This window comes from Marmota marmota, unplaced genomic scaffold, assembly GCF_001458135.2.
Source record: "Marmota marmota marmota unplaced genomic scaffold, marMar, whole genome shotgun sequence".
Lineage (NCBI taxonomy): Eukaryota > Metazoa > Chordata > Mammalia > Rodentia > Sciuridae > Marmota > Marmota marmota.
Window position 1 is genome coordinate 32,427,251 of NW_026000240.1, and position 27,002 is coordinate 32,454,252.

General features: G+C 37.8%; 1 protein-coding gene across 4 annotated transcripts in view; it reads right to left on the reverse strand.

Annotated features, from left to right (window-relative positions):
- Col6a6 (collagen type VI alpha 6 chain) overlaps positions 1 to 27,002 on the reverse strand; it is a 154,106-nt gene that overhangs the window by 102,590 nt on the left and 24,514 nt on the right. For all 4 annotated transcript variants that reach the window (XR_007344131.1, XR_007344132.1, XM_048794213.1 and 1 more), the window contains exons 2-5: positions 6,580 to 6,657; positions 6,354 to 6,451; positions 3,283 to 3,879; positions 1,194 to 1,814 (exon numbers count right to left, since the gene is read on the reverse strand). Coding sequence is in view for 2 of the 4 variants with exons in the window: in XM_048794213.1 (XP_048650170.1) it covers positions 1,194 to 1,814; positions 3,283 to 3,879; positions 6,354 to 6,420 (1,285 nt within the window). In the remaining 2 variants the exon portion in view is untranslated. The remainder of the gene's footprint in view (positions 1 to 1,193; positions 1,815 to 3,282; positions 3,880 to 6,353; positions 6,452 to 6,579; positions 6,658 to 27,002) is intronic.

The window sequence follows — 27,002 nt, forward strand, 5'->3', positions numbered from 1 at the left end:
TTGAAGGGGGGGGGGGGATCTTAGCATCAGTTGGGCCAAATGAATGCTTCTGAAAGTTTGAGATGATTACCCTAAAAATTTTCTGCCACCCATCAAAATAAATGTGGGTGTAGTAAAGGATTAGAAAACTTAAAGCTGATCTTTACAAGTCACTTCTTCCTGGAGTTAAATAACTGCTTAGCCAAAAGTCAAGTGATATGTTGTGACATGAAGAAGGTGTTTAACAGGTCCTTGTAGACATATGAGCTCCCTTTCTTGGAATTTAGAGCAAATCATGTACTCCGCATCCAATCCTATCAATTAACTAGAGTTATGGATATTGTCAGCAAACTTATGTGTGAAAGATAATGATACTTTTATAGTAAGTGAGATGTAAACACTTATTATAGAATATATACGAACATGTGATGTGTAAATACATGCATAAAAATCTTTCCACAGCATCAATGTGTTTACATGTAGATAGCAAACCATAAAAAAACATTGCCCTTCCTCTCTCTTCTGAAACTTGCAGACACCAGAGTAGTACTTCATGACAAATTAATTAGTTTGTCTGCTATCCAAATCACACTTCCTGTTTATTCTGGAAATTGGAATTGGGGTATGAGGGAAGAAGATAAGGAAAGTGAAAAGTACAAAAAAAAAAAAAAAGAAAAGAAAGAAAGAAACACAGAGCAGGGGAAACTCAGGCTGCTGAGGCAGGAGGATTGCAAGTTCTAGGTCAGCCTGGGCATCTTAGCAAGACCCTGACTCAACATAAAAAAAAAAAAAAATGTAAAAAAGGTTGAGGATGTAACTCAGTGGTAGAGTACCCCTGGGTTCAATTTCCAGTAAAGGGTGGGGGTGAGGGAGCAGGGAAAAAAATAGAAAAGAGAGAGAAATAGCAAATGATGGTATTCCAGGGGGTATAGAGTGACAAATGGAAATGGAGCCACTCTATTGGAAATGAGAAGGGAAATCTTCTTTAGCTATGCTGGCACCGCAATAGATTTTATTCTCCCCTAACTGGACTTCACATCATCAAGTTAAAATAAAAATTAGGAACTCATTCTGCCCACCCACATCATTGTCATATTCCCACCAATTCCTTTTGCATATATAAATATTAGAAAGACAAGAAAAAAAAGCAAACATTCAAAAGACAAGAAAAAAGCAAAAGGTTCTGAACAGTCTTTCTCTCAGCAAGACTTTACCCGATTTGAGGGTTTCCGTGCGCTCTGACAAGACAGAGACGGTGTGTGTTATCTGGTTCCGCAGCTTCTTCAGGAACGTCTGGTTGTGGGCAGCCAGATCAGAGAAATTGCTCAACATGGAGACATACTGCTCGGCAGGGTGAGATGCTACCTTTTGCAGCTGGGTCCTGCTGGCCCCTTCGATGCCCATGGTGAAGATGGTCACACCCTCGCGCCGGAGGTTAACTGCTGCCTTGGTCACATTATCTTCCGAAGCTCTGTGGGTCACCAGCACCGCGATCTGGGACACACCCTGATTTTTCCGACTGCCTTTCTGTGCACTGAAGACTTCCTTTCTGATCTTCCTGATGGCAGCCCCTGTGTAGGCCTGCCCGGCCCGGGGAGACAGGCTCTGTATACGCTGGAGAACCTCTGACTTATTGACGCCTCTGCTCAGTGAACTGATCACTTTGGTCTCATTGCTGTAGGCCACAAGGCCAACCCTCATGCAGTTCTCCTTGATGTCAAGGGCAGAGACACTTTCTTCCAGGAATGCTTTAAGGTAGTCGAAGTTCTCCTGGCTGCCATTGATGGCTACATCCAACAGGAACACAACGTCAGCCACAGAAGGGCCTTGGCACACTGTGGTGGGCAAGGAATGAACAGGCATGATATTAGCTGGAGATGTGGCATTTCTGCTGAGCATCAGAAGACATGGAGAACATACACCAGAGCTTGGTTATCTGCTTAAAGAAAGAAGGAGGTGTGTGAAATGAGTAGGAAGCTGAGATCAAAAGGACCTGGGTTCAACTGCTGAATCTCCCAGTTTCAATTTCCTCAACTGTCAAATGGAGATACAATTCTCATCTCATAGAGATACTATGAGAATTAAATGAGATAATATACTTAGTATGTGACTAATACATAAGAGTCACTTGACAAATAGTAGCTGTTAAATATTAAAATCATTGAAGCATCATTACCATTATAATTAACAGTTACAGTCCAAGTATTACTAAGAATGGTAATGAATACACATGCACATTCAATTGCTTTATTTGGGAAAGATGTTGCTAATAAGGATTCATATTGTCATAGGCTTACCACAAGATTAATAGGTCATTAAATAAATCATCTCGAACTGATTTATCCGAGAATAATGTGAGTTTCCTATGCTACTTATTTGGACATGCACATTTGGAGCAAATTGTTTTTTACTGGTTCTTCCTGTTCCTCGTTTGCATGATGTTTATAACTCTTGGCCTTTCTAGGACAAGAGAACAGACAGCAGGCTGGCTGTGGAGATCGGGGAGAAACTAACTCAGAACAGGGCAGCAGGGAGGGAGGCATTGTGGGCTGACTACCTGGCTTGAAATCTGGAGACCTGACTTAGCTCTGACTGCAAATTGCACCCAGTTCCCTGGGTGAGGCCATATCACTGGTAAGGACACCTGTAGTTTCCTTCCTGCAGAATAAGGAGTTTGGGCAAACAAAAGTTGTTTTTTAGCTGTAACATTCTCTGATCACGGTTATGTGGCTTCAGGAATCATACATTTCTTTAGGAACAAAGTTACCTTTTAAATGAGCCAGTAATGAAACGATGTAACAACTAGAGCCCAGGGAGATAGCTTAGACTTAAGCTGAGGAGCAGGAAAGAGGGCATCCTGAACTTTAAGAAATCTGAATGAAGTGCAACATGAATAAGCAAAGCATGAGAATCAAGACCTGTGGGTATCATTAGATTTAAAATCTTCACAATTATCAGATCCTCCAGAAAACATGGATATTTAATATCTGACAACAGACACTAGGATGGCAATTTGTAAATCAATGGATGTGAAACTGATGTGATTCTGCTATCTGTGTATGGGGTGAGGGGGGGAGTTCATAACCCACTTGAATCAAAGTGTGGAATATGATATGTCAAGAAATTTGTAATGTTTTGAACAACCCACAATAAAAAAATTAAAAAAAAAAAAAACTATACATGAACACGCAGCCCATTTTGAGAAAGGAGTATTCAAAGAGTTGCAATCCTATCCCCCCCCCCCCCGTATTGATTTTTCAAAAGCATTTTATCATCACTCCTATATGTGCATCCCAATTTCACCTTCTACGAGGTGATCATTGACCATTCCTTCTCTGTACTTGGTTGCATCCTTGATGATCTGCGTCATGTTTGGGGAGAACATGCTGAGGTCTCTGACCGTCCGAAGGTTGAAGTGAAACTGAGATGTGGCCATGGCCTTCAGGTTTTCCTTGGAAGCCTTCTGCATCCCCACAGAGATGATTTTCACCCCATCTTTCCGCAGGGCCTTCGAAGCCTCTTCCACATCATCCTCAGATTCGGCTGAAGCCAGGACCACCAAAATAGGAGGAAACAGTTTCCTGTCTCTTTCATCAGAAGGTGCAGAGAAGTAGATCCTGTGAGCCTCCCGAAGAGCGTTTCCTATCCTCAGGGATCCACCAAGGAACCCAAAGTTCTTCTTGAGATGGTTCAGCATGGGGTTCCTGCTCCTGAAGGTATTCAGGTTGAATTCATTGTGGAGCATGTCACTGTACTGGGCCAGGGCCACGCGGTACTTGTTGGCCTCGATGGGGAGACTGTTGATCATTTTATTGATGAAAAATTTCACAAATGGGAAGGCCTTAACTCCCAGGTGATCAGAGCTGTCCACCAGAAACACCACATCTGCATACTCAGGGCCTGGGAAACCAGAAACAAACATGTAAACAAAGCGAAAACTTTAATGCCAACCATATAGGGGAAAACTTACTTTTCATTTCATTTTATTTTTTAAGTGCCTTCTCAATGAGCGGATTCATTGAGAGTCCAAAACTGCACTTTCTCTTAAGAAAAAGAAATACTGATTTCTTGGGCTGATTCTTTAAAAAAAAAAAAATATTTATTTTTTAGTTGTAGTTGGACACAATACTTTTATTTTATTTTTTAAAATTTTATGTGGTGCTGAGGATTAAACCCAGGGCCTCGCATGTGCTTGGTGAGCACTCTACTGCTGAGCCACAACCCCAGCCCTATTGGGCTAATTCTTTTACACAGTTTCTCATTTGAGCATCTCACAAAATTAAGCATCACTTTTGCAAAAAAAAAAAAAAAAAAATTAGCTAATTAGGAATAGGCAAATTAGAGAAGTAAAACATCATGGGTGTTTAGACTGTTAGTAGATAATTTCTCCTAATATATGTATTTTTGGCTTTCAGAATTCTATCTCAATTCAATCTCGACAGGATACAAATTTTATTTGAGAATCAGGCTCCTTCTAATTGATTTGAGTGTTGAAATCTGAAAGTCTTTCATTGTGATTCTTAGTTATGCAATGCAACAAGTTAACTTATAAACATATTAGTTTGTATTCTAAAGTATCAAGTTGATGAAATTTAAAAATACACAAATAATGAAAATACGGGATTGGCTTAATCTATTTTAAAGTTACTTATAATATTTTTGAAGACTTATATGATTGAGTGTCATAATTGATAAATTTATTTTCACATATGCAAAATATGATGGCACTAGTATATTTTAGGCTAAAAAAGGGATTATGGTTTTAAAAACAAATAATTTTTATATGAAAACGTAATATTTTGTTGAACTTCTAAAACTTCATTTAATGTTAGATTTGATGTTAGGTATCTAGAATTGTATATTTACAAGTAGAGAATCACAGGGGTTCAAACACTGATGTCATTTACTGGTGGTCATTTAGAGCAAGAGTTCTCAGTACCTAAGCATAAGATCCACTTCTTGTCCAGGGAAAAGAGGGGAATGTATGTGTGTTTACATGTACACATGTGTGGTTTATATTTAAGGAAAGACAGTGTGTATCAACAAGTAATGAATAAATAAATAAATAAAAAGAAATAAATATATCATAAAAAAAGTAATGAGACCCTGACTGTGTCATCAGCTAACTCTCTGAGCTCTGTCAAACCATCCAATATACTTGGTCTTTAGTTCCCTCTACTTTAAATAGATTCAACTAGAAACCACCTAAGGTTCCTCCTCCCTCTGAGATTCTCACCATCTGAAATGGTTACTATAAAAATTCTAATCAAATTAAAATAACTTCAATATTTTCTTTCCTGCAATTGCTAGGTAACCAGCTTTAGTTCTTTGAGTTATTTTGTTTTCCTTACAGTGGTCTGTCTGATCCAGACATAGTGGATAATTCTTTCTTGTCTCTTACATAACCTGATCCCAGTCCCACCTGAGGTTCCTGTCATGATCATACAGCATTGCAGAAATAAGTGAGGGCAATCAGACCTCAGGCTGGATGGCCAGGTGAGCCCTGCTCAGGGTGGCTCCACTCAGGACCACTGGGGACCTTTAGTAAATCCCTATATGTTGTACAGGGAAAGGAAGCATAGGTGATTGGCACGGGAGGCAGATTCAGCTTCCAAAAAGGTCCTTCGTTATGTCTGAACCATGAAATGACTGGGGGGAAAATTTGCCTCTCCTTTAAAAGTTGAAGACTCAGTGAGACATTGAAGGACAACATTTGCAGGGCAAAGTCTAGTTTATCTCTTTGTAAAAGTTGCTTCCAAGGTCAGAGACCTCAAGGAAGCTGTAAAAGCTGATGTAGGTGGTCCTGGACATGAACTGACCAGCACAAGAACCAATTACTTGATTAGGTAGTAAAGGTGGTGAAGGGCAAGTCAGGGTTTGGACTTTAATTCCATTGCACACAGATTGCTGACAGACATTAGACAGCTACGGAACTTTCTCTCCAGGGTGAAAGCCTGTTCTTTATGATAAACAGACTAGCAGTTTAAATTGGAGCAAAATCTGGACACTTAACCAAGACAACCTTTTGGCACAAATGAATTAGAAAGAGACATTCCAAATTTTCCAGGCCTGAACCTAATAGTAACAGAATTTTCATGTAACCTCCCAGAAGACCCAAAATGGGTTGAAACTGAGGACAAAATGACAACTTCCATATCTTTCTATCACTAACAAGGAATAAAGTCCAGAATTTTCAAAGGAACAGAGAGTAATCTTGAAACAAAATAAGTTGACCTACCATTCCCATCCTCGCTACTATGAAAATCAAAACAAAGTGATAGAAAACTTAACTTTTAAGTAGGTCAAACTCACTTATCATCTCTTTACTATGGTGAAAATTAAGGAAAAGAATTCTTTTCATATTTTTTCCTTACCAGAATCTTGGTTCACAGAAACATGGAAACAAGTTATTATGAGGAACAAAATCAGCCACATTTTCATATTATGTCCTGAAAAATCTCCAACTCGAAATCTGAAAAAGCAAAAATATAAACATCTATGGATGTTATTTATGAATCCAGACTCACATACACAACAGGACATGAAATGATACAATGAACTGGGTGTGACAGGGGACAAGAATGTCGGAGGTTTACTGACCTTCTAATTGGTGAAGTGCCTTTGAGAAAAATGAAGCATCATTTACAGAGTTGTAAGAATTTGTCCTGGTCCCCAGACCTGTAGAGACATGGCATGTTGGGTGGTCAGTCGGAGCAGACAGGTGCGTTCTAGTTCCAACGATATTATGTCCCCCTATTACTCGTTTCCCTGGACCCTTGTGTCATTCTCTGTTCACTCATTGTCATGACAATTCAGAATTCACAGTTGGGACACAGTCTAAAACCTGTAAGGTAATCTCATCATCATGAACATGTAGGTGTATTTCATCTTTGAATAATAATTATTTCTAGATGTGGTCAAAATTCCCTGTTTTCCCCTCTTCCTTGCTAATTAGAAAGGTAACTATCTCCCTTTATCCCTAAATTTGAGAGAAGACATACACACCAAAACAAAAAACAAAACAAACATAAAAAAAAAAAACTAAGCAGTGACTTTCCATAGTTCATGTCATGTCTTTCTCTTTAGAATGAGGAACATAATTTGTGTACAACTAACAAGCAAAGCATGAAGAAAGAGTTTTCCAATTCTGGCCACTCCTCCAGCATGTTCAGCTACCTTGAAATGTTCCTTTCATGGAACAAATAGGATATTAAGGATATTGGAAGTAAATATCATAATGAAACACAGATTGAGTTCATTCATTTTCCCCTTGAACAAAAAAATGAATGGATCCATTTCTGATGTGTTAACAAGCAAGGGTCTCTATGTCCTGCTTACTTGTTTACAAATGTATTTGCAACACTATGTATGGGTATCTTGCTCCAATTCAGACAGGGTGCTATTGTTTAATATTTTACCTCTTTAGAAAAGGGACCTTTGACATGAGAAATGCCATCCTATGGCTTTACCTAATTCTATTGTCACTCTGATATTCTGCAGTTTGGGACTTGGTTCCAGTCCTTCACAAGAAATCAAGACAACCTGAAGTTTTGAAGCTGTAAGCCAATCTATCAGTCCTATTCCAGTCTGTGAGCTGAAGGGGAATCTTAAGGGGTTATGTTTAGCTCAACTCATTCATTTTAGAGGAACTTAGGCACAAAGTGGATTGCCTAAAGTGAAAATCAAGTCATGCCATCCTGTATTTTTTTCCTATTTTATTGTGTCAAACAATGAATTATAAATTCTACCATTCATCAAACCTTACTCTGTGCCTGGCTCTGGCTACACATTTGTTCTATTTGACATTGACAGCAGCCCTAGTAACAAGCACTATTATTATTCTTATTTTGTAGATGAAGAACCAATTCCTAAAGGAGAAATAAATAACAGATGCAAAGTCACATTGGTAAATAGGCCACCGTTGAAACTGGAACTCACATCTGTATGCTCCTAAACCTGTCATTTAAAATTCAGCTACTCTGCATCCCAAACCCAATATTATGAACTTGCAAAGTGTCTCCTCATTTTTTTTTTTTTTTTGGTCTTTTTTTCTAAGGAATAGGAGTGACTGGTACTTGTTTGCATACCTTTGTGGTTTTGATTTTCAAAATCAAGGCTTCATACTATTTTCTTCTTTTTTGTTTATATTATGAGCTTCATAAATTTAGTGCAGTCTTTCAAGTTACAAAAGATCAAAGAGAAAGTGCTTTGGGATGAATCCATGAGATGAAAGATTTTAGCAGTCAAGATGGGAAGAAAACATTACTGAGCAAAGGTTAAGCACCTGGAGAGAGAAGCTAGTGTTAAATAAGGCCACGAGAGTCCCAAAGCAGCACATGGCATCTGCAAGTTTCTCCATGTGGATGGTGAGTACCATTGGTCCCTTAAAAGGTGAGTTCTCTGGATTAGTATGTTTATGCAACAATTTTCTTGCAGCCTTTAAACGGAACCCCAAACCGGCTATGCTGTAAGGCCACACAGTGTTGAAGCCCAGTGAAAGTTCTCTGGAGGTACTAGGTGCCCTACTTTGTATGAATGCAGCAATGGTGGTGTGTGTGGTAGGAGAAATGGTGGGACCCCATCCTCTGTTCAAGCTCAGGAGGCAGGGAGAATGAGTTCATTTTGTGGCCCACCAAGACAAGGATTGTGATCTCCATGTTATTCTACTGCCAGAAATGACCAGGATTCTCTAGTAAGTAGTATGACATTTGCATTTTTTCTATATCTGATCCCTTGGAGACAATAATGAGGGGAGAATGAAGGAGTTATTTAAAGCAATCAACATAAAATGTAAATTCATAATACTCTCCATCCTAATAGAACAAGGAGATTGATTGCCTCTCATTAATGTAACAAAGGCACGGGTCTCCTCCATCTGAGTTTTGTTGCCCTCCATCCATCCTAAATCAAGCAAGCTGAGGCCAAGGCAAGTCTTGTATGTGTCAGAAAATCCTTTTTAAAAATCTGGATCTCTGTAAACTTTCAGTTGAGAAGGTAGAATGTTTCTAATTTAAACCACAGCTGCAAAAGCAGCACAGCCACCCAGGTCTTGGCTTCAAACCCTGAATGTTCAGAACTTGTGTAACCCCCTCTCTTGAGGCTACTGAGAAGCAGGGGTTTCAGGGAGACTTCTGCCCTGAACAAGCCAACTCATAATCCAGGTCAGGTCTGCAAAAAAAATTAAAAATATATTAAGAGCTCGGAAGAGATACAAAAGAGACTTCAGCAAAAATGAAGATAAATGTCATTTTTTTTCTTTAAAATGAGGCCTACAGAGTAAATGATTTTTAAGTACCCATTTTTTTTTCTTCAGAAACAGAAATATTATCCACTGTTGCACTGGGTCTTTGCCACAGCATCAAAGATACTTGGCTGTTGGCTTATTTAGCACTTGATGTCTCACTACTTTGCTTCCTCAAGCCATTCTACTCCTCAGAAGTCAAAAAGTAGAAAGAAAAATATTCAAAGTGAGACTAAAGTCCACACTAGAATGCTGCAAGATAAGTCCTCGGCACACAACAGGCACAAATATTGGACCATTGATGGTCAGAGAAGCAAAACACACCAGCATTCTTGGAGCAAGCAAGTCACACAGTTTTCACTGTTCCTGCCATACTTCCTTCCAGTTGCATTTTCCGGAATCACAAATAGAAGCTTCATACTTGGATCACATTTGGAAATGGTCATGCAAGTGACCTTGCCACTTTGTAACATGAACAGTTTTCATGTTGAGGTGGTTGGCTGAGTGGAAAGAGCCCAGGCTATGAAGTCTCATCTCCTAGGTTCCCCTCCATCCCTGAACAATTGTGTGATGTTAGATACCACCACCTCACCTCCCTGAGTTCCTAACCTGAAGCTCAAAGAGTTACATGCTAAGTCCAAGAAGTGCCACATTTCAATAGTTCTTTGGCCTAACAACTATAACCAAGAAAAGTATAAGCAATTAAGCCAAGAGGTGAAACTCTGAGTGTATGTTTTGAAACGGCCTCATGGAGGAAGCTATCCCTCAGATGACCACCTGCGGCAGGTCCTAGGGACCAGCAACAGCACAGTTAGGGATCAGGTCTAGGCCACTGATCATTCCCGGCTCAAAAATTCTTCTGGGGTCCTTTAGGATTCTTTAGCACTCAGAGTGCAGGGGGCTGAGATTTCAACAAAAATCCACTGGAAATTAACTGTCCAACTAAGAAACTAGAAAACATAATAAATGCAGAAGAAATATAAATACTAAAATGCTAAAAATAAGATCAGAAATCAACAAACCAGAAAAGTAAAGATAAAATAAAGAAAATTAAGCTTTGAAAAGAGAAATCTCAGAACAGTCTGATCAGTAAAAAAAAAAAAAACCATATTGGTATTCTTAACAAGGCTCACCCTTGGAAGAGAGTATTTAACCAGAGCCCACCGCTGGAGTTTTATCAGAGCCTAATCAATCTGGGGGAAGGGAAATACTCAACTCCTGCCCCTTTAGTTATCCAGTTCTGCTAAAAGTTAGAGGGAACTGAGAAACATATGCGAAAGTCACAGTTCAGAGGCACAGGCTCCCTAGACCACTGAGACCTAAGCATAGGAGTATAGTATATTGCTCCTCTCTCTGTTTCTTACCACCATATTACTAAAGACCCAGTCACAGCCACTCCTTTTACCTAATATATCATATCCAGATATAGTATAAGACAAAACTAAGAGACAAAAAACACAATTTGAAGATACACAATACACATTAGAACCAGACTCAGATACGGTAGGAATGTTGGGATTATCAGACCAGGAATTTAAAATAACTATGATTCATATTCTAAGGGCCATAACAGATAAAATAGACAGTATGCAATAAAAGATAGACAGTGTAAGCAGAGAGATGGAAATTCCAATAAAGAACCAAATTGAAAAGCTACAAGTAAACACAATTAGAAGTGAAGAATGTCTTTGATGGGCCAATTGGCATGGTTGAGGAAAGGATCTCTGAGACAGAGAATATCTCAATAGAAACCTCCAAAATCGAAGAGCAAACTGAAAAAAAAAAGAGAACAAAATATCCAAGAATTTCAGGAAAAATGACTATGAAAAATGAAACATACATATAATAAGAATACCAGGAGGAAAAAGAAAGGAACAGAAGGAATATTTGAAATACTAATGACCAAAAATTTCCTAAAACTAATATCAGACACTAAATGACAGATACAGGAAACTTAGGGAAAACCAATTCTCACAATACTTTAAATTTATTAAAAAAATTTAATGCCCCAAACACTACACCTAAGCCTATTATTTTTTTAACTGTCAGAAATTAAGAAAAAAAATATCCTTAAAAGCCCTCTCAGAGGAGCAAAGATAAAAACTACAGCTGACTTCTCAGAAACCATAAAAGCAAGAGAGGAGTGAAGTGAAAATATTTAAAGTATTGCAAGAATTCTTTATCCTGCAAAATTATCCAACAAAGGGACAAGAAGATGCAATAAGAGGATAGTCTCTTCAGTAAATGGTGATGAGAAGTGGGATATCCACATACAAAAGAATAAATTTGGACCTTTATCTCACCGCACACACAAAGATCTAAATGTAAGACCAGAAACCATAAAACTCTTAGAAGAAAACGTAGGAGAAAAGTTCCTTGACATTGGCTTTGACAATTATTTTGGATATCACATTAAAAACTCAGACTTCAAAAGCAGAAACAAATAAACAATCCTACATCCAATGAAAAAGCTTCTGCACAGCCAAGGAAACAGTCAAAAAAATATAAAGGCAGCTGACAGATGGACAGGAAGTGTTTCTAAATGAGATATCTGATTAGGGGTCTGTCCCTTGGCATCCCATTGTCATGACAAAATACCTGAGGAAAACAACTTAAAGGAGGAAAGATGTATTTTGGTTCATGGTTTCGGTCCATGGTCATTTAGTTCTGTCACCTTGGGCCTTTGGCAAGGCAGAACATCATGGCGCCACTCTCCAGATACAGAATATATATATCCCAAAGCCACGCCCCCCAATGAACCACTTCCTCCAGCCACACCCTACCTGCCTCCAGTCACACTCAGTTAATCCCCTCAGGAATTAATTCAATGACTAGGTTAAGATTCTCACAACCCAATCATTTCTCCTCTGAACCTTCTTGCATTGTCTCACAGGTGAGCTTTTGGTGGACACCTCCTACCCAAGCCATAACCAGATCTAAACCATAACAGGAGTTAATATTTTAAAAATATAAATAACTCATACAACTCAGTATCTGATCACCTAAAGACATATAGAAATAGCAATAAATAAATGATTAAAAACAGATAACCTAATTTAAAAATGGCCAAAGAACTTGAATACTTGAACAGAAATTTCAATGGGTATATGAAAAGATGATCAACATCACTAATCATGAGGAAAATGCAAATCAACCCAATTAATATACCTCACATCTGATAGGATCACTTTTATTGAAATGATAAGAGATGACAAGTGTTGGTGAAGGTGAAAACAAGAGGGAACTCAAACACCAGAGGTTCCTAAAGAAATTAAAAATTGAACTACTATATGACTCAGCAGTTCCTCCTCTGGGTATACCCCCAAAGGAAATGAGGTCACTAGTTTTTAAAGATACCTGCCTCTATGTTCATTGTAGCACTATGCATAATAACCCAAGACCTATGGAAACCTAAGTGTCTGTCAACAGATAATGGGTAAAGACATTGTGATATATATTTATGTGAAATTATACATAATATGTATTATTTATACATATATAGTAGAATATTACTCATCCTTAAAAGGGAGATCCTATCATTCACTACAACTTGGTTTGAACTGGAGGACATTATGCTAAGTGAGAGAAGTCAGACACAGAAAAAAAGTACTGTGTGGTCTTGTATGTGGAATCTAAAAACGAAAGTTGAACACACAGTGATAGATAATAGAATGGTGATTACCAGGGGAGGGGAAGAATTAGGAAGATGCAGGTCAAAGTATAAAAAGTTACAGATGTATAGAATGAGTAAGTCTAGAAATCTAATATCAGTGAGGATAATAATATTAAATTGTACTCAAGACTTTTGGTGCTCTTGACATAAAAATGCTAACTTTGTGAAATTATGGCTACATTAATTTTCTTGACTGTCATAATCATTTCACTCTGTGTGTGTAGTACACCACACACACACACACACAATAAAAAAAGGGAAAGACCCTCAGACAAACAAAAATTGAGGGAATTTGTTGTCAGTAGACCTGCCTTGCATGAAATATTAAAAGAAGTTCTTTGGAGAGCAGGAAAATTATATAGATCAGATCTACATAAAGAAAGAGTAAGGGAGAAAAAATAACTAAAGGTTAAATAAAATCTTTCATTTTTTTCTTAATCTCACAGATAACCATTTATTCAAAATCAAAGCAATAATGTATTTCATTATGTATACTTATATCTAAATTTATGTACACTAATGTATATGTGAAATGAATGACAGCAAAGTTACAATGGACATAGGGAGGAATTAAGATTATTTTGTTATTATAAAGTGCTTCATTGCTCATGAAGCAGGATAGTATTATTTTAAATTGCATTTGAGTTAGTTGCAAAAGTATATTACAAACTTTAAGGCAACCACTAAAAATGGTAAAAGAAAATGTCTAATCATCATGCTAAGAAAGGAGAGAAATGCAATAAAAATGCTCCATTAAAACAACAAAGTCGGGGAGGAGATAATGGAAAACAAAAATAGAAGCAAAGAATACATGCATCAAATAGAAAACAGTAACAAACATGGTAGACATCAGTGTGAGTGTATCAATAATCCCTTTGAATGTCAGTGGTCTAAATGTACAATGTAAAGACAGAGACTGTCACAGTAGACAAAAACAAGAACTAACTAATGTTCTCTATAAGAAACACTTCAAACATGAAGACACATTTAGATTAAAAATAAATGGATGAAGACAGATGTACCATGATAACACAACCTCCAAAAAAACTGGAGTAGTTATGTCAATTTCAGACAGAGCAAACTTTAGAACAAGGAAAATTTTTAGGTATAAATAGACAGGAATTACATAATGGGGAAGGGATCAGTTCTCCAAGAACACAATGCAATCCTTTATATGCCCATGTCTGGAACAGTGTCTGAAAATAGTGTCAAAATACAGGTGAGACACCAGGTGCGGTGGCGCACACCTGTGATCCCAGTGGCTCAGGAGGCTGAGGCAGGAGAAGCAACTTAGTGAAGCACTTAGAAACTCAGTGAGACCCCGACTCTAATAAAATATTTTTTAAAAGGGCTGGGGATGTGATTCAGTGGTTAAGCACGCCTGGTTCAATCCCCAGTACCAAAAAACAAACAAACAAATGAGACCAAAACTGATAGAATTGCAAAGAGAAACAGATAAATCAACTGACCATAACAGACACATATAGACTATTGTATCCATCAACAGCAGAATACACATTCTTCTTAAGCTCACAGGGAACATTCACCAATACAGGCTACACTCTTAGCTATAAAACTAAACTTTAAAAATTCAAAAGAAAAGAAAGTACAAGATGCCTGCCCTCAGATGACAATGTACTTAAGGTAGCAATCAATAACAAAAAAATAATTGGACAAATCCCCAAATGCCTGGAGATTATATACTATACTTCTAAATAACACATGAGTCAAGGTTCAACCTCAAGAAAAATTTTAAAATATTTTCAACTGAATGAAAATAAAAACCCAACTTATCAAAATTTGTGATATTAGAAGAAATCAATAAATTGAAAACAAGAAATCAATAGAAAAAAATCAACAAAACCACAAAGTGATTATTTGAAAAGATCAATAAAATTGATACAACCCTAGCCAGATTAAGAAAAAAAAGAAAAAGGACACAAATTATCTACATCAGACAGGGAATATTATGAATAATTCTATGCTGCAAATTTGACATCTCAGATGAAATGGGCCAATTTTTTGAAAAACATAATCTGCCCCAAAACTCACACATGAAGAAATAGAATATTTGAATAGGCCTATGTCCAATAAATACGTTAAACCAATAACTAATTCTCCTCTAAAAGAGAAAACATCAGACCCACATGTGTTCATGGTAGGTTCTACCAAGCACTTAAGAAAAAAAATATACCAGTTCTCTACAATCTCTTTTGGAAGATAGAAATGGACAGAAACCATCCTTACTAGCATTGAAGCTAGCTAGCATTACACTAATATCAAAATTCAACGAAGGCATTATAAAAACACCTCAGACCAATACCTCATGTATACAGATGAAAAAATCAGCAAATCAAATCTAATATTGCATAAAAAGAATTATATTCAATAACCAACTGGAATTTTAGCAAATATGTAAAGTTGGCTTAACATTCAAAAATCAATTAACATAATAGATAATGTTAACATGCTAAGGAAAAGTCATGTTGAATGACACAAAAAGCATTTGACAAAATCATGCATTCATTCATGATGAAAACTCTTAGTAAAACTAGAAGTAGAGGGAACCTCCTCTACTTGATAAAGAATATCTACACAAAACCTACACCTAACATTATACTTCAAAGGTGAGAAACTAGAAGATTTCTCATCAAAATCAGAAACAAGGCAACAATTACCCCCTTAAGTATTGCTTTTCAACGTTTAATGGGAGTCCTAGCTAATGAAGTAAGACAAGAAAAGGAAACAAAAAGTAGATAGATTGTAAAGGATGAAACAAAATTGTCTTTGTTCATTGGTGACATAATTGTCTATTTTGAAAGAAAAGACAAACAATATTAAACAATTATTGCAAGTTTTCAGAACATAAAGTTAACATGCAAGAGCCAATAATTTTCCCATATACCAGCAACAATCGGAATCTAAAATTAAAAATATTGTGCCACTTACATTAGCATCCCCAAAATGAAATTCTTAATATCAGTGTTCAAATTAATGATTTTTAATCATAAAAGTAGAACAAAATTCATGCAAGATTATATGGGGGAAAACTAAAAAATTCTGATAGAAATAAAAGAAGAGCTAAACAATTGAAGAAAGATTCCATGTTCATGGATAGGAAGACCCAATATTTCCAAGATGTCAGTTCTTCTCAACTTGTCCTGTAGACTCATGCAATCCAAATTAAAATCCAAGCCAAGTTATTTTGTGGGTTTTGACAAAACGATTCCAAAGTTTATATGGAGAGGCAAAATACCCAGAATAGCCAACACAATATTGAAGGAGAAGAGCAAAGGTCTGACACTATTTGACTGTTAGACTTTTATAAAGCTACAGTAAATAAGACAGTGTAGTATTGGTACAAGATCAGTGTACCAAACAAAGAGTCCACAAATAGACCCACACAAGTATAGTCAACTGATCTTTGACAAAGAAGCAAAGGCAATATGATGGAGCAAAGATTACCTGTTCAACAAATGCTCCTGGAACAATGGAACATTTATATGCAAAAATATATATATATATATAGATTCATATATGAAGAGAAGCTACAGATTGGGAAAAAGTATTTGTAAAAAACATATCTGAAAAAGGACAGTTATCCCAAACATGCAAAGAACCTTTTAAAACTCAACAATAAAAAACAGACAACCTAATTTTAAAATGGGCCAAAGACCTTTTTAACAGATAACCCATCAAAGAAGCTATGTAGATGGCAATAAACAGATGAAAAGACGTTCCACATCATATGTCATTAGAGAAATGCAAATTTAAACAAGATCCCCCTATACATCTATGGACAAAAATTCAGAACACTGCCAATATCAAATGCTGCTAACAAGAATATGGAGCAGCAAGAACTTTCATTCATGAGTTGAAAGAGTGCAAAACAGCACCGCCATTTTGCAAGACAGGTTAGTGGTTTCTTACAAAACTAAACATATTCTTACCATATAATCCAGCAATCATGCTCTTTGGCATTTATCTAAATGAGTTGAAAACTTATGTTCACACAAAACCCTTGAGTGTGGATGTTTATAACAACTTTATTTGTAATCGTCAAAATTTGGAAGCAACAAAAATGTTCCATAGGTGAGTGGATAAAGGAACATTGGTGCATTCAGGGAACATCATCCAGCACTGAAAAGAAATGAGTGATCAAGTCATAAAACGTCATGGAGGAAACAAATGTTTTACTAAGTGAGGAAAGAAGCCAATCTAAAAGGCTATGTACTATATGGTTCTAACTACCTAACATTTTGGAGAAGAGAAAATTATGGAGACAGTAAAAAGATTCATGGTTGCCAATGGTTAAATGGTGGGAGAGATAAATAGGCAGACCATACAGGATTTTCAGGGAAGTGAATCCACTCCAATGCTATAATGTTAGGCATTCTAAATTTCTAATTTGGCCAAACCCATAGAACACCATCAAGAGTGAGCCCTAATGTAAACTGTGAACTTTGGGTGGTAAGGATGAACCATTGTAGGTAGGTTGATCAGTTGTAACAAAAGTTCCACTCTGATGAGGAGGTTGATGATGGGGGAGGCTACTGTGTATGTGTGGGCCAGGGAGCTGTGGGTACTCTCTGCATCTTTAGCTCAGTTTCTCTGTGATCTTGAAACTGCTCTAAAATATAGTCTATTATTTAAAAAAAAGCAAATGGATAATAAACATACGGTTCAGAATGGGATTGGGAGGAAACTCATCATAAACCTCTTACTGTTGACATTCCCGTTTTCATATAAGTAGGGGTTTGTTTTTTATTTTATTATTAAGAAATAGGCAAATAGCCAGGCAAGGTGGTGGATGCCTGTAATCTCAGTGGCTCTGGAGGCTGAGGCAGGAGGATCGCTAGTTCAAAGCCAGCCTCAGCAAGGCACTAATAACTCAGTGAGACCCTGTCTCTAAATAAAATACAGAAAATGGCTGGGGATGTGCCTCAGTGGTTGATTGCCCCTGAGTTCAATCCTTAGTACCAAAAACAAAACAAAACAAAAAGAAATAAGCTAATAAACAAGAGCTTCTTGCAATGACCCATAGTTGAGAATGTATAATGAACTAAAGGTTACAATCAATCCAATTAATGTACATAAAAATAATCACATTTTAAAATTAAATACTGTTAGTGGAAAGAAAAAGATTAGGCAGTTAGTCCAAGAGCCAACTGAAATGTTGAGAGTAGTTTTGGAACAGTCACAGGGAGAAATTCCCCTCAGAGGCTCTGTCATGTGTGATAATTTTATAAGGAAACTGAGAAGGAAGGAGAGAGTTTTGACCCAAAAAAGAAAAAGAAAAAGAAAAAACTTTCCCTGCATCTGTAACTCCCCATGACATCCAGCAAGACCTAATTAAAGGAACTCAAAGAAATAAAATTTCAACAACAAAAATACCACCTACTAGTCATCACGATCCCCAAGGCACACATTTCTAGCTGTTCACCAAAAACGTGAGCTGCCCTTTCCATACTGTGAAGTTGATGCTGAGCCATCGCTACCAGCCCCCCTGCAGGTTCAGTGCTGGAGGTCCATCCTGGGGAAGGTTAGCAGAAAACCTCCCACAGGATGTCCCTCCAACTCCTTTGGTCTTCAAACTAGCTGAGATGGATGCAACCTTAAAGCACCAAAAGTTGAAGAGCAGGGCTACTCTCAAGGTGGGGATTCAAATGTCTGGGTGGAGAGGGGCCTGTCCTCCAAATGCATGTGCCCATCTACTTCTCTTAAGTGAGTAACAATTTAACTTATTATTGGGTGTGAACCAGTATACATTTGGGCGTTTATTTGCTATAGCCAATGCAGCCTCCAGCTGATGGTAGGATAACGTGAACTAGTAGGGACAGGAAAGGAATTGTGAGCACTGAAGCCTTGTGCACACTGGAGGAGTAGAACAAATTCCTGGGTGACGATGGCAGAAGATGGAAAGAGGGTGACTAAAAATGGCTTGGCAACCCTCGGTGCTGAGGTCATTCCTTAATTACACTAGATCCAGATGTAAGGCAGTGTGGCCTGGTAGTTAAACTTCATAGGTTCTAGCATCAGACTGTCTGATTAAAATCCTGGTTCTGTGCCCCAGGGTTGCATGATGAATAAGTAATGTAATCATGTTGAGTCTGTCTTTCATCCATAAAATGGTGTGAGCCACCATACCCACTTCAAGGAATTGTTCTGAGATTCAATGAACTGACCTTTGCAAAAAAGTTGGTACATCATCTACTTTGCAGTGGATATTAAATTAGTGTTAGCAGGTATTAGTTTTATTCTTGTCGTTGTTGCCTTTATAATAGGACAGCTTGTGAGTAATCTAGAAAAGTCACTCACTGAGGAATACCCTGGAGAGAAACTTTACTCCCTGTTCTAAACTCTATCTCCTCTACTCTTCCAAACCTTAACACATAGACAGATTTGTATAGGTATAACATTTGGCACCTTCTTGAGCTCTTTTATAGCTATTTTTTTTCTGAATCTTAATAGTATTCCATGAGAAGCAGGTAGGAATTATCACTCATTTTTACAAAATGGATCCACTACAGTGCCTTTCCCACTACATCACATTGCTTTCCTTGAGGCAAAGTTTTGCATGATATCCAGTTCTCTGTAGATGAAAGAATTTTATCTAATGTGTCAGAATGTACCTGATAATCTATTTTTACTGGTAATTATTTCTTTGTCTTCTTTTTCAATGAATGGATACTAACTGCTGTGGATTTCTGCCGCTGACAGCTGATCCCATTAAATCTGAACAGAGGATCTGTATCTCCAAGTTGCTGTTTCCTGTATTTGGCCAGAGATACAAAAGGGCAGCCACACTAACAGAATTCACAAAAGCCAATGATGACATCAGCGGGTCTGAAATCTGACCAGTAATACCCGGGAGGACCGGAGGGGTAATAAAATACATTGAGTCACTGATAAAATATTCATTAATTTCAGCTAAATCAAAAGCATGCCTGGTTTAGGATGGTAGGAAGTAGGAACTAGGTCTAACTGTTCTTTTTTAGTATACTAGTGGTCAAGTCTAACTATCTGCTAAGTGTTGACCTCCTAAGGTTCACATTTGGAAAAGCAAGATGTAACTAAAGAGATTTACACATAGAGAATCATTCTGAAGTTGCCTTAGATTTTTGTCTGTCAGTACAAGGATTAGGTAACTTTGAAAAATATTTTGGTTTTGCATGGAGCCAAGAAAGTAGAGAGTGATATATAAGATTCCTGGCTTGATTGAATATAGTTCCTGGAATGAATAAGAACAGCTAATATTGAGCACTTACTATGTGCCAAGCATTATTTTAGAAGTCACACAATTTTCTCAACAAATGAGTATTAATAATTACGAGGCCTGTTTTACAGATACTATTAAGGAACTTGCCAAAAGTCATATACAGCTATTAATTGGTAGAAGTAGAAGTAGAATCAGTCAATCAATTGAATGTGAATATAGCATCCCCAGCAGTAGGCCTATGTGAAGAGCAATAGAAGACGTACTATCCAATTATGGAGCGGTACCAAACACACAAAACAATTACAGAAAAATTGACTGTTAAATAGTGCAGAGTTGAATACCACTGCCATCTCAGTAAATGGTACTGCTACTCACCAAGGCACCCAGGCTAGAAACAAAAGTCATCTTTGATTAATTTCTTTCCTTAACTATCCTGAGTAAATACTTCTGGTTTTACTTTTAAAAGGTAGATCTCAGATCCAGTCAATTCTAAACATCTTTTTTTTTTTTACTTCCACCTTATTCTAATGCATTGTGGTGTCACCTGGATTTTAGTAGAAACCTCCTATTTGGACTCCTTGCTTTCACTCTTGTCCAGCTGATTTATTTTTTATTTTTATTTTATCCAGAGTATTTTATTTTAAACTAAAAGCAAGATCTTATCACACACCTACTCAAAATTCCTTACTGTGACCATCAAGGCCTTACATGATCTGAGCCTTACTCATCCTCCAATCTCATTCTACCCTCCTTCACCCATCACCTTCAGTGATCTTGCTCGTCCTTGTACAGGACAAACTTGTTCTATTTCAGAAACTTTGCATTTTCTGCTTTCTCAATCTCTGTAGGTGTCTGGATAACTATTATGTCCTCTTTCAAAGGACTTACAAATAAACAAGTAAATGAATGAATAGGTGACAGATGGATGAAGGAAAAGAAATAGGAGTTGGGTATGGTACAGGAACAGAAGGACTCACAAAGAAGATGAGACTTGAGTCTGACTTTGAAGAATGGTCAAAATTTGGAGCTCAGGCTCCTGCATAGGACCACCTCTTCTGACCAGAAGACCCCTGCCGGAGCTCAGACCTAGCCTAGATCCACCTCCGCCCACCTGTGCAGGATCCAGGCCTAGGATAGGTCTGAGTCTGCCACACACACCCCTAACCTGGGAGCCCAGGACTAACCCACTTCCATCTTGGGATGCTGCAGATGTTTCCATGACCTTCCCTACGCAGTATCCTCTACTTTTCTACAACAGACGGGGCCTAGAAGTAGCTGCATCTTGGAGCAGGCATCCTAAAGACAGTGTAAAGCCCACCCTTTCAGCCCCATTTCTGAAAGACATGCATCCATCTTGGGGCACCTCCACTGCTATCTCGAGTTACCTCTCATATTGCCACCACCACCTTAATTTTAGTTGCAGTAGCATACATCAAGGGACACCGGCAGCATCTGAAAGCTCAACATCAAGGTGAGGTACAGATAATCTGCATGAATACTACAATATTATAGGGTAGAAAGTGTAATGTCTCAGATCCACAGTGCCAGAAAGGAAGCACATAGACAATATGAAAAAAATAAGGGAGGAAAGTGCCCCAAAGTGACCAGCTGTCCCTCTCCTTTGTCTATACCCAAAGGACTTAAAAACAGCACACTACAGGGACACAGCCACATCAATGTTTATAGCAGCACAATTCACAATAGCTAAACTGTGGAACCAACCTAGATGCCCTTCAGTGGATGAATGGATAAAATAAATGTGGTATATATACACAATGGAATTTTACCCAGCAATAAAAGATAATAAAATCATGGCATTTGTAGGTAAATGGATGCAGTTGGAGAAAATAATGCTAAGTTAAGTTAGTCAATCCCCAAAAAAACAAATGATGAATGTTTTCTCTGATATAAGGTGACTGGTTCATAGTTGATAAGGAGAGGGAGAATGGGAGGAATTGGTGAACTCTAGATAGGGCAGAGGGGTGGGAGGGGAAGGGAGGGGGCAGGGGGTTAGCAATGAAGGAGGAATGTGATCGACATAATTATCCAAAGTACATGTATGAAGACATGAATTGGTGTGAACATACTTTATTTACAAACAGAGATATGAAAAATTGCTCTATATGTGTAATAAGAATTGTGATGCATTCCGCTGTCATGTATTTAAAAAAAAAAACTAATAAAAAATATTTAAATTAAAAAATAAAATAAAGAAAAGAAAGAGAGACTCTGAAAAAAAAACATCAGAAATCCTTGAAACAAAGAAAACAATAAACCAAATAAAAAACTCAATAGAAAGCATCACCAACAGACTAGGTCACGTGGAAGACAGAATGTCAGATAATAAAGACAAAATATACAATCTGGAAAATAAAGTTGACCACACAATGAAGATGATAAGAAACCATGAGCAGAAAATTCAAGAATTATGGGATAACATAAAAAGAACAAATTTAAGACTTATTGGGATAGAGGAAGTCACAGAGATTCAAACCAAAGGAATGCACAATCTCTTTAATGAGTTAATATCAGAAAATTTTCCAAGCATGAAAATGAATTGGAAAATCAAGTACAAGAGGCTTACAGGAAAGCAAATGTACAAAATTACAACAGATCTACACATTACAATGAAAATGCCTAGCATACAGAATAAGGAGAGAATCTTAAAGACTGCAAGAGAGAGGAATCAGATCACACTGGGAAACCAATTTGTATTTCAGCAGATTTTTCAACCCAAACCCTCAAAGCCAGGAGATCATGGAATAACATATACCAAGCTCTGAAAGAAAATGGATGCCAACCACGAATCTTATATCCAGCAAAATTAAGCTTTAGATCTAAAGATAAAATAAAAACCTTCCGTGAAAAATGAAAGTTAAAAGAATTTACAACTGGAAAGACTGCACTACAGAAAATCCTTGGCAAAATATTCCATGAAGAGGAAATGAAAAACAATAATGAAAATCAGCAAAGGGAAGTATTACACTAAGGGAAAAACTAATCAAAGGAGAAAACAAGTCAAGTTAAATATCAAGATTAAACAAAAATGACTGGGAATACAAATCATGTCTCAATGATAACCCTGAGCTCTGGGATTGTGGCTCAGAGGTAGAACGCTCACCTAGTATGTGTGAGGCACTGGGTTTGATCCTTAGCACCACATAAAAATAAAATAAACATATTGTGTCCACCTATAACTAAAAAATAAATATTAGGAAAAAAACCCCGAATGTTAATGACCTAAACTCACCAATCAAAAGACATAGACTAGCAAATTGTATTAAAAAAAAAAAAAAAGACCCAACAATATGCTGCCTCCAAGAGGTTCATCTCACAGGAAAAGACATCCGTAGACTGAAGGTGAAAGATTGGGAAAAATCATATCACTCACATGGTCTACAGAAGCAAGCAGGGATTTCCATCCTCACATCAAATAAAGTAGACTTCAAGCTAAAGTTAATCAAAAGGGATTAAAAAAAAGGACACTACATACTGCTCAAGGGAACCATACACCAACAAGACTTAACAATTATAAATATATATGCTCCAAACAATGGAGCATCTACATTCATCAAACAAACTCTTCTCAAGTTCAAGTGTCAAATACCACAACACAATAATTCTAGGTGACTGTCACACACCTCTTTTACCACTGGATAGATCTTCCAAACAAAAGCTGAACAAAGAAACTACAGAAGAACTCAATAATACAATCAATAACTTAGACTTAACTGACATATATAGAATATTTCATCCTTCAGAGAGCAAATATACTTTCTTCTCAGCAGCACATGGATCCTTCTCTAAAATAGACCATATACTATGTCACAAAGCAACTCTTTGCAAATACAAAAGAGTAGAGATACTACCCTGCATTCTATCAGTTCATAATGGGATGAAACTAGAAAACAATGATAAAATAGAAAATAAAAGCTACTCTAACACCTGGAGACTAAATAATATGCTATTTAATGAACAATGGGTGACAAAAGACAAAAGGAGAAGATTAAAAAATTCTTAGAGGTAAATGAGAACACTGATACAACATATCTAAATCTCTGGGACACTATGAATGCAGTACTAAGAGGAAAGTTCACTGCATGGAGTTCATTCCTTAAAAGAAGAAAAAGTCAATAAATAAATGACCTAGCATTACATCTCAAAGCCCTAGAAAAAGAAGAACAAATCAACACCAAAAGCAGCAGAAGACAGGAAATAATTAAAATCAGAGATGAAATTGAAACAAAAGAAACAATTTTTTAAAATTGACAGGACAAAAAGTTGGTTCTTTGAAAAATAATTGACAGACCCTTAGCCATGCTAATGAAGAGGAGAGAGAAAACTCAAATCACTAACATACATGATGAAAAGGATATATCACAACAGACACTACAGAAATACAAAAGATAATTAGAAATTATTTTGAAAACTTGTACTCCAATAAAATAGAAACTATTGAAGGAATCAGCAAATTTCTAGAGTCATATGATTTGCCCACATTGAATCAGGATGTTATCCACAATTTAAACAGAAAATCCCAGGACTGGATGGATACACAGCTGAGTTCTACAAGACTTCTAACAAAGAACTAATACCAATACTTCTCAAATAATTTTGTGAAATAGAAAAGGAGGGCGCACTTCCAAACTCATTCTATGAGGCCAGTATCACCCTGTTTCCAAACCAGACAAAGACATATCAAACAAAGAAAACCCCAGACCAAGATCTCTAATGAACATAGATGCAAAAATTCTCAATAAAATTCTGGCAAATTGAATAAAAAAAACATATCAAAAAGATAGTATACCACAATCAAGTAGGGTTCATCCCAGGGATGCAAAGTTAGTTCAACATACAGAAATCAATAAATGTAATTCATCACATGAATAGACTTGAAGATAAGAACCACATAATCATCTCAATAGACATATAAAAAGCATTCAACAAAATATAGCACCCTTCATAGTGAAAACACTAGAAAAACTAGGGATAGCAGGAACATATCTCAACATCTTAAAAGCCATCTATGCTAAGCCCCAGGCCAACATCATTCTAAATGGAGAAAAGTTGAAAGCATTCCCTCTAAAAACTGGAACAAGAAAGGGATGGCCTCTTTCACCATTTCTATTTAACATAGTTCTTGAAACACTGGCCAGAGCAATTAGACAGATGAAGGAAATTAATGGCATACAGATAGGAAAAGAAGAATTCAAACTATCACTATTTTCTAACGACATGATTCTATACCTAGAGGATCAAAAAAATTTCACCAGAAAACTTCTAGAACTAATCAATGAATTCACCAAAGTAGTAAGATATAAAATCAACACCCATAAATCAAAGGCATTTCTGTATATTTGTCAAATCAGTTACAAATCCTCTAAAAGAGAAACAAGGAAAACTACTCCATTTACAATAGCCTAAAAAATAAATCAACTTAACAAAAAAAGAGGTGAAAGACCTCTACAACAAAAACTACAGAATGATAAAAAAAGAAATTAAAGAAGACCTTAGAAGATGGAAAGATCTACCTTGTTCTTGGATAGGCAGAATTAATACTGTCAAAATGACCACACTACCAAAAGCACTATACAGATTTAATGCAATTCCAATCAAAATCCCAATGACATTCCTCATAGAAATAGAAAAAGAAGTTATGAAATTCATCTGAAAAAATAAGAGACCCAGAATAGCTAAAGCAATCCTTTGCAAGAAGAGTGAAAGCAGGTGGTATCTCTATACCAGAACTTAAACTATACTAGAACAATAGTAACAAAAACAGCATGGTATTGGCACCAAAATAGACTATAGATGAATGGTACAGAATGGAGAACACACAGACAAACCCACGTAATTACAGTTAACTTATATTAGAAAAAGGTGCCAAAACATACATTGGAGAAAAGATAGCCTTTTCAACAAATGGTGCTGGGAAACTGGAAATCCACATGCAACAAAATAAAATTAAACCCCTATCTCTCACCATGCACAAAACTCAACTCAAAGTGAATCAAGGAGCTAGGAATTAAACCGGAGATACAGTGCCTAATAGAAAAAAAAAGTAGGCCCAAATCTCCATCATGAAGTATTAGGCTCCAACTTCTTTAATAAGACTCCTATAGTGCAAGAATTAAAATCAAGAATCAATAAATGGAGAACAGGCGCAGCGGCCTGCTGAGAGGCAGAGCCGCCCCCTCCCCCCGCGCCTGCAAGGTAGGCAGAACTGTGACCACTCACAGAACAGGCCCAGCGGCCTGCTGAGGGGCAGAGCCGCCCGCTCCCCCCGAGCCTGCAAGGTGGGCGGAGCTGTGACCACCGATGGAAAAGGCCCAGTGGCCCGCGGAGAGGCAGAGCTGCCAAACACGCCTGCAAGGTAGGCGGGCCTGCGACCCACCGGCAGAACAGGCACAGTGGCCTGCTGAGAGGCTGAGCCGCCCCCTCCCCCACGCCTGCAAGGTAGACGGAACTGTGACCACCGACCGAAAAGGCCAAGTGGCCCGCGGAGGGGCAGAGCTGCCAACCACGCCTGCAAGGTAGGCAGAACTGTGACCACCGGCAGAACAGGCCCAGCGGCCTGCTGAGGGGCAGAGCCACCCCCTCCCCCCCTTCAAGGTAGGCGGACCTGTGACCCACCGGCAGAACAGACCCAGGATTCCGCAGAGGGGCAGAGCTGCCCCACGCGCCTGCAAGGTAGGCGGACCTGCGACCACCAACAGAACAGGCCAGACCTGCAACTGACAGACAGAACAGGCCCAGCGGCCTGCAGAGGGGCAGTGCCGCTGCCTGCGCCTGCAAAGTAGGCAGAACTGCGACCACCGACAGAACAAGCCTAGCGGCCCGCAGAGGGACAGAGCCGCCGCCCACGCCTGCAAGGTAGGCGGACCTGCTAC